Source organism: Polyodon spathula, chromosome 1, assembly GCF_017654505.1.
Source record: "Polyodon spathula isolate WHYD16114869_AA chromosome 1, ASM1765450v1, whole genome shotgun sequence".
Taxonomy (NCBI): domain Eukaryota; kingdom Metazoa; phylum Chordata; class Actinopteri; order Acipenseriformes; family Polyodontidae; genus Polyodon; species Polyodon spathula.
Genome location: NC_054534.1, coordinates 86,445,755 through 86,459,471, shown reverse-complemented (window position 1 = coordinate 86,459,471; position 13,717 = coordinate 86,445,755). Strand labels below are relative to the sequence as shown.

The 13,717-nt window shown below is 36.7% G+C and overlaps 2 protein-coding genes across 4 annotated transcripts in view; one reads left to right on the top strand and one right to left on the bottom strand.

Moving 5' to 3' along the window:
- The window catches only part of nudt6 (nudix (nucleoside diphosphate linked moiety X)-type motif 6), a 39,541-nt gene extending 37,160 nt beyond the window's left edge, over nucleotides 1-2,381 (bottom strand). The window contains exons 1-2 of one of the 2 annotated variants that reach the window (XM_041264858.1): nucleotides 2,289-2,381; nucleotides 1,879-2,035 (exon numbers count right to left, since the gene is read on the bottom strand). In XM_041264858.1, the coding sequence (XP_041120792.1) occupies nucleotides 1,879-2,002 (124 nt within the window). In that variant the 5' untranslated portion in view covers nucleotides 2,003-2,035; nucleotides 2,289-2,381. The other variant, XM_041264851.1, reaches the window with a different exon arrangement.
- A 119-nt stretch (nucleotides 2,382-2,500) lies between these two features.
- spata5 (spermatogenesis associated 5) overlaps nucleotides 2,501-13,717 on the top strand; it is a 183,785-nt gene continuing 172,568 nt past the window's right edge. For both annotated transcript variants that reach the window (XM_041264829.1, XM_041264838.1), the window contains exons 1-7: nucleotides 2,501-2,776; nucleotides 3,346-3,470; nucleotides 3,857-4,014; nucleotides 5,488-5,546; nucleotides 8,235-8,870; nucleotides 9,137-9,266; nucleotides 9,606-9,662. In XM_041264829.1, coding sequence (XP_041120763.1) covers nucleotides 2,596-2,776; nucleotides 3,346-3,470; nucleotides 3,857-4,014; nucleotides 5,488-5,546; nucleotides 8,235-8,870; nucleotides 9,137-9,266; nucleotides 9,606-9,662 — 1,346 coding nt within the window. In that variant the 5' untranslated portion in view covers nucleotides 2,501-2,595. The remainder of the gene's footprint in view (nucleotides 2,777-3,345; nucleotides 3,471-3,856; nucleotides 4,015-5,487; nucleotides 5,547-8,234; nucleotides 8,871-9,136; nucleotides 9,267-9,605; nucleotides 9,663-13,717) is intronic.

Genomic DNA, 13,717 nt, shown 5'->3' with positions numbered 1-13,717 from the left:
AAATCGTTTGATGGTCTTGGCCACAGCAGTTACAGACACTTGCAAAGTTCCTGCGATTTGTCTTAAAGATTGACCTTCATTTCTTAAAGTAATTACAGTCTTTTTTCTTTGCTTAACTAAGCGTATTTTGCCATTTTCTGCTCTCTTACATTCAGGAATGACAAACTTGTGCCTATGCTACCTATATTTATAGTAATAGTGGACCCTCACCTGTTAACAATAATTGGTGACAAGAGGTTAATTAGGTAACATGCTAGTTAACTCAGAGAACATCTAACAAAAACACTTTTATACTTAGGCCAGTGTTCTAATACTGTGTTATACACATTTCAGACTTTTAACTGACTTGGGCTTCAGACTGAAATCCCCTTGCTTTGGGTGACCATTTCATTGAAATTGACAAGATTTACATTTTCATCTTAAAAAAAAAAAAAAAAAAAAAAAAAAAAATTGAATGCAATTCATTTATGATTATCAGCTTATATAAGTACACGTATCACATAATGAAATATTAAGTGTTTATAGACAAGTTTAAACAGTTAAAAGCACAGATAATCATGAAAAAAAAATGGTTTCAAGCAGGTGTACTCAACCTTTTGACTGGTTGTGTGTGTGTGTGTGTGTGTGTGTGTGTGTGTGTGTATATATATATATATATATATATATATATATATATATATATATATATATATATAACGAGAGTATATTTTAACGTGCTTTTTTGTGCTTGACTTGCAAGCATTGAAATATACAACTGCAATCATTACCTCACGAAAACGATAATTATTCGGCTTTAGATATATTATTACTTTTTTTAGCTTAGCTACACCCCATTCAATTATGTCGCTAGTCTCCGGATAATATGACTGGCACTTAATCTATCCAATGAAAACGCGTAAAAGACGGAAACGGTTCTTTATTGGTTGATCTCAGGAAACCAGCAAAAATGACGTGGAAGGGGTGAGAGAGTTTCAGGTGACAGTGGAGGGAGTTCATAAATACCTGAATACCTAATTTTTTACCTGATGTACGAAGATCTCCTAATAGACACCGTATGCCTATGAGAAGCCCCTGCTTGCGGCAACCGAGGTTCGCCACAATATATAAAAAATATGTTACTGTAAACATTTACTAATCTACGGGTTCTCACTCAATTTAGTTACACACATGTTATTGACAGCAGCTGTTTTCATGACGTGTTCCTTTTAGATAAATACATTGTGTTCACGCCAAATTGTCAGGGAAACAGGTCTAGCCCTTCACACCATACTGTACTTTATAAACTTTAGTGTCCCATATCAACCTTTATGATCATATTTTGAGGGTGTAGGAATTAAGGGTTACTAACTTACAGAATTAGGAGAGAAACTGAAATTATTTTGTGCACTGTGAAAAATATGATTTTGACGATTTGCTTTCAGTCCCAAGTTGTAAACTCCCTTGTTCACACATACAGTACTTGTGGGTTAGACTTTTTGCAGAGAAATACCCTGTCCAAGTATGTTAACATATGCCTATCATTTTGGTGTAGGTAGAAGATTTTCATAGCAGTGAGCAAACCCCAGTATCAAATTTTGCAAGTGGCTGAAACAACATGTCCATTAGGTTAACTACCTGTAATACCTGTATATATATATATATATCTATAATATATCTATATATCTATATATTATTATATATATCTATATATATTATATATAAGAAGCATATAATGCAAAAATAATAATAATAATAATAATAATAATAATAATATAATAATAATAACCCCCCCCCCCCCCCCCCCCCCCCCCCAAAAAAAAAAAAAAAAAAAAAAAAAACAAAACAAAAAAACAAAAAAAACAAAACAAAAAATAGCATATTTATTGGTACAATACTTGCCTTTCAAAAGTCCCTCAAATGTTGTTATATTTAGGTCGGCTGGAAAATCCTGCTCACTGAGCTGGACAGTGACTCCCCCAAACCTGTCCAATAGTCCTTTTTGTACAAAGTTGTTTTTCAGCATTGCAGTCCCTTGCACATCCTTCAGTTGACAGCGCTTTGTAAAAAGAGACAGACATCGAACAACATTACTGCTTTTTACCTCTCTGTAACCCACTGCAATTCTCAACGAAAACAAGCCAGGTTGCAGTGTTCCAAAAACTGTTCGACTGACTGTTAACATTTTAAATGCGACTTTTCAGACTGTAGGATTAAGTTATTAAAGCAAGCACCGCATAAATGTATTTTGCCTGAGTTGTACTTTTTGCAAACAGACACTAGCAGCTGACTTTAAGAAAACAGTATCTTACATAAAGCACTGCAGTAGCACGAATCCTATGTAAGAAAAAAAAGAAAAACCGTATTATTTTCCTATAGTAGTTCTAAATTTACTATGAAATGATCTTAAACCAAACATAATAACGTGTAAAAAATTCCAATAACAAACAGACTTCTTTTGCCAGTTTTCTAATAATTACGGTATTGTGAGTCTGTGTTGAACTTTAACCTGGAAGTTGTTTGTTATCGCTCCTGCAGCATGGGAAGCGGGCACACTACAAGCCAGTTACAAGTTAAGCTGAAGTGAGTGCTATTCACCACTTATCTTTGACGGCAAAGATGTCATCAAAAAAGAAAAATAAAGGGAGGTCGTCCAGATATAATGAAGGGGAAAGTGGGAGTGGTTTAGGAGAAAGTTTCTCTTCAGCTGGGTCGCCAAGAATTCACAGTTCAGTAGACGAAGAAGAAAGCAAAATTCAATATAACCTGTTGCTCACTGTCACTGACTTTTTGGACAAGGGTATGACATCAGCATTTTAATTTTGTAAACGCATGATTATAGTGTAACGTTTTACAACACTTAAGCTGTTACGAAGTTCGCCTACCAACGGAAAACAAGCAAATTCAGTCCAGGGCATGCTTGCAACATGCACGGAAAGTTGTATATAGATGATTGGGGGTTGTGAGACTCCATCTCATCCCCTGAATAAATGCATATTTCAAAATTGCCATAAACTGTGTTCCCAGGATATAAATATCTTATTATGATTGTGTGACTGATACATATATTTGATTATCTATCTATCTATCTCTGTGTGTGTGTGTGTGTGTGTGTGTGTGTGTGTGTGTGTGTCTATATATATATATATATATATATATATATATATATATATATCGGATATATATATTATATAGGATATATATACATTATGTGCAACCAAAACTCCCTAAGAAGCATGTAATACACGTTGGTTTTGATTCTGACAGTATCTGGTGCAGTGCATGCTGGCATAAGATGAGATGTTGAAAGGTCAAATCCAGAGGACTGTACTTGTGTGTTATCATTTTATCAATGCTATCACTTTCCAGCTGATGAAAAAGTTCCAAAATCCTGCAGAAGATCGCTTGTACAACTGAGCCTTAATAGCATGAAATCAGCAAACATCTGCATTGGACGACCAGTCTTGCTTTCAAGCAGTGGTGGTAAGCAAGAAGTAAGTGAACATAAACCAAAAAATAAATGCAAAATGATCAGTCCACAAACAGAACTGTCAGTGATCACTCACTATCTGGGGACCCTGTAGGGTTATATAGTCTTTTTTAAATGTTGTTTGTGAGAATGAAGAGTATACAAACACATTGCAAAGTTGCATTATATGATTTTGAAACTAGTAGAAAAATCCAAGAAAGGAAAGGATAAGAAACATTAAAATGATAAATGCCTCTGCTGTGACATTACAGCCGAGACATAAGTAAAAATGAGGTAAATCAAAAGTTTTAAGTTAGAGAAACCAAATATTGTGTAGTGTATTAGTACCATGCTAAGCTAATACTGGATTGTAGTAATGATCTTTTAAATCATGATTTTCATTTCTTATAGGTATGCATTGCTTGGCCTGCAGCAAGTTTTCCAGGAGGGAAGGTTGGATTGAATGGGAACACACAGAGGAATTTGAAAGTTAAGACTGGAGATACAATTACTGTCCAACCTGTGATGGGCCCTATATTGCAGGCAGAGGATGTGCATGTAACAATGCGGTATGTGTCATTCAGATTGTTGTGTGATACTGTATGTAGTGCAGAGTTTTGTGTAAATTGATTTATATTATACTTTGTAATACTGTATTGTAGGTAAGACTGCAGATCTGACAGACTGATGAAAGGCTGACAGCGGGCACTTTGTTGATAGGTGCTTGCATATTCAAGCTAGTCAAAGAGAATGATTACTATGCTGGCCATACTGGATGATTTAGCTGCAGATTTTTTGAAGGACTGATCGAGTATCCCTGCAGAATATCTTGCAAAGCTCACAGCAAGTATTGTACCACATCTTTCATTTAACGGAGTTGCAGTTCGTACAGTTATAAAACCATACAGGACATGAACACGCATAACTATGAAGGGGAGAATGGAATAGAGAAATCAGAAAAAAATGCCAAACACCAATTATGTTAATGCAAAGTCATTTTTAGGGTTTTAATGTTTCTTCCTGGTGTGCAAGTTTTTTTTAATTTGTTTTTCTAAAGAGGCCATGCCTTTGCATGGTTTAATTGTTACACAGAGCAGATTATGTGTTTGAATACGTACCCAGATTGGTTGTCAGATTTTTTGAGCAGTATGTAAAATGTGTAGAAAAATCTAAACTGTCCAAAGCAGCCTGCCATTCTGTGATCAAAAAAATCAATTGATTAGAAGAAATAGGAAGGGGTGCATGTTTGAAAGTGAAACAAAATGATGTTCACATTCCAAAATGCACTTAACAGTATAAAGTAGCTTTGTGTTTTGTTATTTTTTTTATTTGTAGGCTTTGAGCTCCACCTGCTGGTGAGCTTATGCATATTCTTTTTGATGAAGCCCAACTTAAGCCAGTGTGAAAGGGGCATGCTGTATCCGGGTCGGAACTTACCCGGGTCAGGACCCGGTGTCATGCGTTCGGGTGCACGATTTCACACTGGTTTTGATAAAGCAGGGTTGACATGGGTGACACACACAAGTACACAATACACATATCAATGTCCCGGAAGCAGCTTGCTACGGACCCTTCCACCCGAGCTTCTCTGGATTGAACCGTCGGCCCAAATGTTGATTAGGGCAAATGTTTCTTCATCCCTGCTGCAATATGGCTCATGGTGTGTCGCAATTAACAAAACTATGGCTAAACAGAATAGACAAACATTCCTTGCGGAAGTGAAACCTTCACGCAGGCATGGCTGTTTGTTATTTAGTCGGTCGTCATGCATTTTGTCTCTCTCAACCCAGGTCAAAGTGTGTTGACCCACATCCTAAGAAGGGTTGCTGGGTCACGGGTTAACCCGGGTACGACCCAGGTACGTGGTTTCACACTACACGGGATTGTGACCCGGGTAGCCAAAACCTGGGTCTGGTTCCGGGTAGAAGTGCCGGTGTGAAAGGGGCTTTATTTGTGCTGAAATATATCAGTTGCTAAAAATCTTAAACAACCTACATGCAAAAATTACACCATGTTGAATTTTTTTTTTTTATTGCTTACAGACAGAAAGACGACTGTTTAAATATGGATGAATTTACTGACTTTCTTCTTAGATCTATGGGTAAGATTTCTTTGAAAATGTACAAGAGCAGTTAACTTTGCCACTAAGCATACTGTTTAATTAAGAAGGCCAGAGAAATTCACCAAAAAATGTATTCACTAATTTTCAAAGATGTTTACATGATGAGTGGCTTTTATTGTGTATTTTATAGTCTTTAAGTCTGTTAAATAACAATAGCTAAATTTATTGATCTTCTTCAGGATGGGACATCAACATTTACTTAAAACATTTTAATAGTTTCCCAGTGTCTACAATACGTACTGTGATATTAATTAAATCTTATAAAATGGATATTTAAAATACTCTATTCTGGTTGGTCAAAACAGGTAACATGGGGATGTTGCTATTTAAGCAGTAATACACAACTAGGTGTGAGTTATCATGAGATATCACCACGCCTTGGGTACATTGTGAGAGATCCATACGCCACTAGAATTTTGAAAAAAAAACAACAACAAAAACGGCAACCATTTTATTGCGATAAAAATAACTAACCAGATTTATGTAAATATTGACCTTTTGGGAAACCGAAGTGTAGTTGTGAGTCTGAATATGATAACATTGACTTTCAAGTAGTGAAAAAAGCAAAAGTATTTAAATCAATTAAAAGCTAGCAATTCCGATCGCTCAGCCCCTTCTCCCTGAACTCTGCCAGAACTATATTGTTTCCCTATCCCATTCTGAAAATGCATAGTTTTAAAAAAAAATTTGTTGAATGTTAAGCTTTTAAAAAAATATTTGGGTGAGTGGATGTTTTTTTTTGCCGCTACCCCTGGTCTATTGTGTGTCTACTCCTCATTCAGTCGCTTGCGTCTCCTGCCCCGCCTGCACAGCTGTGTGATCTGTGATGCAGATTATTTATAAAAGCATCTTGACAATTTCCTGCCGTTCCTTTCTCGCCACATAAATTCATCCTGGTTTGATGGGATCATCTCTTCTGCTGTGCACTGCATTGTTTAACATGTTTTTTTTAACACAGGCCCAGTAGTTTTCCATATTGTCCAGCCATAAACCACAAAGTCAGTTTGTTAAGTGACCGGGTATTGAATTATGCAAATGTCTTTCTCGCCACTGTGAAACGGTAGCACTAATCTGGTATAGACACCTCCTGTCACTTCCCCGGTTAACAAAGGATTAAAAAACTAAAGAAAAAAAAAAAAAAACAGCACTGTCGCAGATCTTGTATAGAAGGGAATGCGTGATTAAAGGCAGATTGATTTGTGTTGTGTCATGATGAAAATAGGCAGCATTGTTTTACTTTAGAATTTAATGAACAAACCAAGAAGTATAATGAATAAAATTAAAGAAAAACTGCACTCAATGGCAATGTTCAATTCAACATCTATAAATCAATTTTTTTTTTTTTTAATTAATACATTTAATTATAGGTGGTGTTTTTTTTTATTTATTTTTTGGTAAAAGTTTACAACACACCCGGGGCGTGGTGATGTTGGAGTGTATCACACACCCTGTCATGCCTTATTACTTAAATATTGTAGTTAGCACTAGTAATATGGGAGGAAGAAAGTCTATATGAATACCTAGGGTGTAACGATACACTAATGTCATGATACGATATGTATCACAATATGAAGTTTGCAGTGTGATGGTCCTGATGGGCTACTTGTATGATGTATAATAAGATTAAATGATCATTTAATGATGGACTGTTTTGTTAAAAGAAAAAAGTAAATGAGTTAGGGAGAGTATATGTATTCATAGCAACTATAAAACATACTTCTTATTCATTCAAGAACCACTGAGTGAACTACAAAGAGCTATGTTGTGCTTTTGGTCTTGTATTACTATACAAGTGATACATACCTCTGCTACGACACAATAGATCATGTAAAGAAAGTATCACAATTCATCCATACACAATTAATTGTTATACCCCTATTAGTATCTACTGTATATCTGTATACCACACTTAAGCATAGTACATGAGGACTATACAATGCTATAGTAAGGGTCTGAAGTTTTGAATGTAGCAATCTTTCTTAGACCTGTACACAGGTCTGCAGAGCTAAGAGTTCTGGATAACTGATGTACCTGTAAGAACGTATGCTCCTTGTTGTTTTTTTTGTATGATTTTACCGTCTTTCCTGTTGGACATTTCATTTTAGTTTGTGCATTAGTGTGTGTACTTTGGCAGTTTTAATTGATCATCTCTGATGTTGCATTTCTGAAAGTGCCAAAAACAATAAATAAAATAGATCACTAAATATTTCTTAATCAGTACCTGTGACAAAGACGGCTGTAGTGGGGACGTCAGGCCAGAAGAAACACACAGTACTGCGAGATGGAATGATAAATGGATGCACTGCTGTGCTGTTTATTATTATAAAATAAAACACGACAAAAAACAGGACACGGCACTGGCAGCCAAAACAAAGAGACATACAAAAAACGAACTACACAGACAAACACGGTGAGCTGATGCTTTAACTTTAACTATTCTTATCGTTACCTCCGTCTCCAATTCCGTTCTCCACTCGCAGAACACACAACGTACAACACAAAATACACACAAGGGCGGGGCACTTTGCCACAGTACCTTAAATTGTTGTCAACACAGGCATATAATAAAACAACCAAGTAAAAACAGTAATAGAGTTTTAGTAATGGAGGTGGGGGCTATTCTACTGAAATTTATATTAATTGCTGTTTAACCTGTTTATATTTCAGACAGAAAAATTGTCCTGCCAGGAAATGTCCTGAACGTGACATTTTATGGCCGTTCCTGCAGCTTGAAGGTGACAAAGGTGAAAGGAGTGGATGGCACAGTATTGGAAACGCTAGGTTTACAGTTAAATGAAACAGAAAATGAAGCACCTGACATGTTAACTGTGGACACGAGTGCCATGAACATATCTTTGCAGCTTAGTCAGTTGAACTTCGATGATGGTGAAAAGAGTCCTCCAGCAAGCACTCCAAGCAAGCCCAGTACCCACGATTCATTCACTACTCCCACTAGCAATGAACTGATCCCCAGCTCCTCTCCACTTTATACTGTAGAGGAAGTGGACAGGCTGGAAGAACACAGTGTAAGCGACTTTGCCAAAGTGAAACAGGGTAAAACTCAAGAGGAGCTGATCTCACATCCATGCGATTCAGGAATGAAATACAACACTGACACTTTTTATTACATATCGACTCTCACAAAAGTAAAATTTATAGAACAGGAGGTTGACACTGTTGATGAACAGGAGACTAAGCCCAAAGTAACCTACAGCATGATTGGGGGACTGAGCAATCAGCTGGATGCTATAAGAGAAACAATTGAGCTGCCCTTGAAGCACCCTGAGCTGTTCAAGAGCTATGGTAGGTGATTATCCTTTGTTGAACCAATACCCAACACCTAAAGCTTAAGATAAAAATATTGATGCTTCACTACTCCAGGTTTATTTCAGTAAAATTAAATAGGTAATGGGGAATACATGAGGTTCTGGTTGGAGCTTTCAGTTTTTTGTCATGTGATAGTGAAGTAACTCTGGATACTTCTATAAAATACTGTATTTACATATTTTGTTGTATGTGGCAGTGTAATCTATGATGAACAATGTGAGTTTAATTTTTAAATTGACTAGGCATTCCTGCACCCAGAGGAGTGTTGCTGTATGGACCACCAGGAACTGGGAAAACTATGATAGCCAGGGCTATTGCTAATGAAGTAAAAGCACACATGACTGTGATCAATGGTCCTGAAATCATGAGCAAGTAAGTTTGATCTAGAGTCCTGTTACTCTTGCCCTTGCGCAACAAGAATCTGTTCTCTAATAGTTATTTATTTTATCAATTTGTATTCTAATTTGGGAGGGAGCCACCCCCATCTCAAAATATATATATATATATATATATATATATATATATATATATATATATATATATATATATATATATATATATAAAAAAAAGTGTGGCGCGATCTTAAAGTCCAGATGGGGTCTAAAAAAGCAAGTCTGCAACGATACAACGAGACAGAACTCAAATCAATTTATCTGAAATGAATGTGAAAAATGTGTATTAATTCATAATTGTATACCTCTTCATTCATAGGTTTTATGGAGAAACAGAAGCAAGGCTGAGGCAGATATTCTCTGAAGCGTCGCAACGGTAATTATAATACTAAAGTTTCCTGTGTTGCATTTTAATAATAGAACCAGTGGCAAGAATTTCCAGTAATCACTCATTGTCTGGTTACGGATGTGCTGATCCGCTCAGAATGCAGTAAATGTGCACCTACTATTTCCTGCAGCCTTTGGACATTCCTTTGGCTTAAGTAGTAAACATGGTTTTAAAATCTATTTCTGCCCTTTCATTAGATTTTCATCTGTCTCGAGCACAGCAGGTATTTGGAAAAAAAAAACTAGAGCCTAACATTGTCAGTCGGTGGGGAGCAGGACTCATTCTGGAGTTCTGATTTTTGTTGAAAACAAAGTGAATTTGGCATGATAATTAGCTTCACCCTTTCCGGTTTCATTAGCTTTTATATCTGTTGGAGAGTGATGAATTTAGTCTAGCTCTTTGGTGATTGGTGAAACAGGAAATGTTTGGATTGTGACTACTAAAATATTACTGATATTTGTATGTGTGTGTGTATGTGTATATATATAAAAGTATTCAGACCCCTGACCAATTCTGTCATATTACTGAATTACAAATGGTACATTGAAATTTTGTTCTGTTCGATATTTTTTTTAAAACACTTAAACTCAAAATCAATTATTGTAAGGTGACATTGGTTTTATGTTGGGAAATATTTTTAAGAAAAATAAAAAAACAGAAATATCTTGCTTGCATAAGTATTCAACCCCCACACATTAGAAGCAGCTTGAAAGCAGGTTGACGGCTGCAGAAGAAACTACACTTCAAAAAAAATAAATACCCATCAACTTGGTCTTCAAGCCAGTAATCTGTGACACCTGCATGATGTGGGAAATCCGAGAAAACCCAGCAGAGCTAAACCAAGTATGCGTAAAGTGCCGCTCGATCCAGGACTTTCATAAACTAGTAAGTATGCTAGAAATGAAACTGGAAGAAATGAGACTGCAACAGGATCTTGAGGAGCTGGCACACCCACAATTCATGGAAGTCTGCACCACCCCTAACAGACTGAAAGGCACCAGGGAAGATAGAAGGTCAGAAGAGCTGGGTTCAGGTAGGCAGAAGCAGGGAAAAAAAGAAACTTCGTCAAACACAACCACCAGAAATCAAAACAACCAACAAATTTGAGTCACTTCAAAATTTTGATAAGCAACAACAACAAGAGAATGAAAGGAACAACATCCAGGACCCTATTAACAGTGGTGACCAGACAGCAAAAAGAAGGGAGGTCATGATTATTGGGGACTCCATATTGAGAAACACAGCATGTTCAATTCGCAGTTTGGACCCCCTTACTACAGCAGTGTGCTGCCTTCCGGGAGCTTCTGTCAAGCACATCACTGAGAACGTGGACAGGCTCCTCGAACGAACAAGAGACGACCCGGTAGTAGTCGTCCACATCGGTACAAACAGCATTGGAAGAGACAGACCAAAATCCCTGCAAAACAAATTCAGAGAGCTAGGAAGGAAATTAAAAGACAAGACCAAAACTGTGGTATTTTCTGGTATACTACTGGCACCTTGCAAAGGACCATATGGACAGCTGGAAATAATTAATCTAATTATTAAATGCATGGCTGAAGATGTGGTACGCACGGGAAGGCTTCACCTATCTTGATCATTGGACCACATTCTACAACGAGGACTATCTGTATAGACAGGACAGACTGCACTTAAACAAAAGGGAACCAGTCTACTTGGAGAAAAGATCCTTGCAGGTTCAGAAGCTTTTAAACTAGAAAGGAAGGGGGGAGAAATCAACAAAAAAAACAGAAGGGAGACCGCATCAAAACAAGGACAACAACTCAGGTAAGACAACCATTAAATGTATTTATCTAAATGCTAGAAGTATCAGAAACAAAATTTTAGAACTTGAAGCTACTGCACTAACAGGTAACTATGATGTGATAGGTGTTACAGAAACTTGGTTGTCTGAGAGTGATGGGGACGAATATAATATTTGTGGGTATACACTGTATAGGAAAGACAGGCAGGACAGAAGAGGAGGAGGGGTAGCGCTATACATAAGAAACAGTCTTGAAGCCCAGGTGTTAAACCTGGACAAAAAAAACAAAGCCGAATCAATATGGGTCAGAATAACAGACAAAAATAAATAATATATTATTAATATTATTATTAATTATTATTATTATTTACATAATAATAGGAGCATGCTATAGACTGCCAGATTCAGACGGTGAGCAAAATAATCTGTTATACAATGACATTAGAAATGCGTGTAGCAAAGGAGAAGCCATACTAATGGGGGATTTCAACTTCCCCCATATAAAATGGGGAAAACCCGGTGGGAGCACAGCGGATGAAATTGAAGTGGTGGAAATGACAAATGACTGCTTCCTAACACAATTTGTCAAGGAACCGACTAGAGGGGAGGCATGCCTTGATTTAGTCTTTTCAAATAACGAAGACAGAATAACTAAAACAGAGGTCAGAGAACCACTAGCAAACTCAGACCACAACATGGTCTCATTTGAAGTGCTTTTTAAAACCCCAAAAGTAATGACTAAAGCTAAGGTTTACAATTTTAGAAAAGCAAACTATGAAGGTATGAAACAGAGACTAACAGAAGTAGATTGGAGTAAAATAGAGAAAACACCCACAGAAAAAGGATGGCTGTTCTTCAAAAATGTAGTACTAGAGGCACAAAACAATTACATCCCTAAAGTAGACAAATCTAAATGTAAAACTAAATTGCCAAAATGGTTTAATAGATCAATTAAAAAAAATATTCAGCGAAAAAAGGCACTTTACAGAGTGTTAAAAAGGGACCAAAAAGAAAATACACAGAAAGAGTACACGGAACTGCAAACGCAAGTCAAAAAGGAAGTTAGAAAGGCCAAGAGAGAAATAGAAATGAACATTGCTAAGGGGGCTAAAACCAATTCCAAAATGTTTTTCCAATATTACAGCAGCAAGAGAACATTCAAAGAGGAGGTTAAATGTCTAAGAGATACAAATGGTAAAATCGTAGATGAAGAAAAAAAAATAGCAAATATATTAAATGATTACTTTTCGCAAGTTTTTACAAAGGAAGATACAGACAGCATGCCCCACATGTCATCCATTTCCTGTCCAGACAGACTGGTACTGGTACTCAAACTGAACGCAGTAGGGATTCAAGGAAACGCATGTACATGGATTAGGGAGTGGTTAACATGTAGAAAACAAAAAGTACTGATTAGAGGAGAAACCTCAGAATGGAGTGTGGTAACCAGTGGAGTACCACAAGGATGAGTATAAGGTCCTCTGCTATTCCTAATCTACATTAATGATTTAGATTGGGGTATAATAAGCAAACTTGTTAAATTTGCAGACGACACAAACATAGTGGGAGTGAAAAACACTGTTGCAGCGCAAAGGTTATTAAGAATGATCTAGACAAGATTCAGAACTGGGCAGACACATGGCAAATGACATTTAATAGAGAAAAGTGTAAGGTATTGCATGCAGGAAATAAAAATGTGCATTATAAATATCATATAAGAGATACTGAAATTGGAGAAGGTATTTATGAAAAAGACCTAGGAGTTTTTGTTGACTCAGAAATGTCTTCATCTAGACAATGTGAGGAAGCTATAAAAAAGGCCAAGATGCCTGGCTACATTGTGAAAAGTGTTGAATTTATGTCAAGGGAAGTAATGTTAAAACTGGACAATGCATTAGTAAGACCTCTTCTTGAATATTGTGTTCAGTTCTGGTCACCTCGCTATAAAACAGATATTGCTGCTCTAGAAAGAGTGGAAAGAAGAGCGACCAGAATTATTCCGGGTTTAAAAGGCATGTCCTATGCAGACAGGCTAAAAGAATTGAATCTGTTCAGTCTTGAACAAAGAAGACTATGCAGCGACCTGATTCAAGCATTCAAAATTCTAAAAGGTATTGACAATGTCGACCCAAGGGACTTTTTTGACCTGAAAAAAGAAACAAGGACCAGGGGTTACAAATGGAGATTAGACAAAGGGGCATTCAGAACAGAAAATAGGAGGCACTTTTTTACACAGAGAACCGTGAGGGTCTGGAATCAACTCCCCAGTAATGTTGTT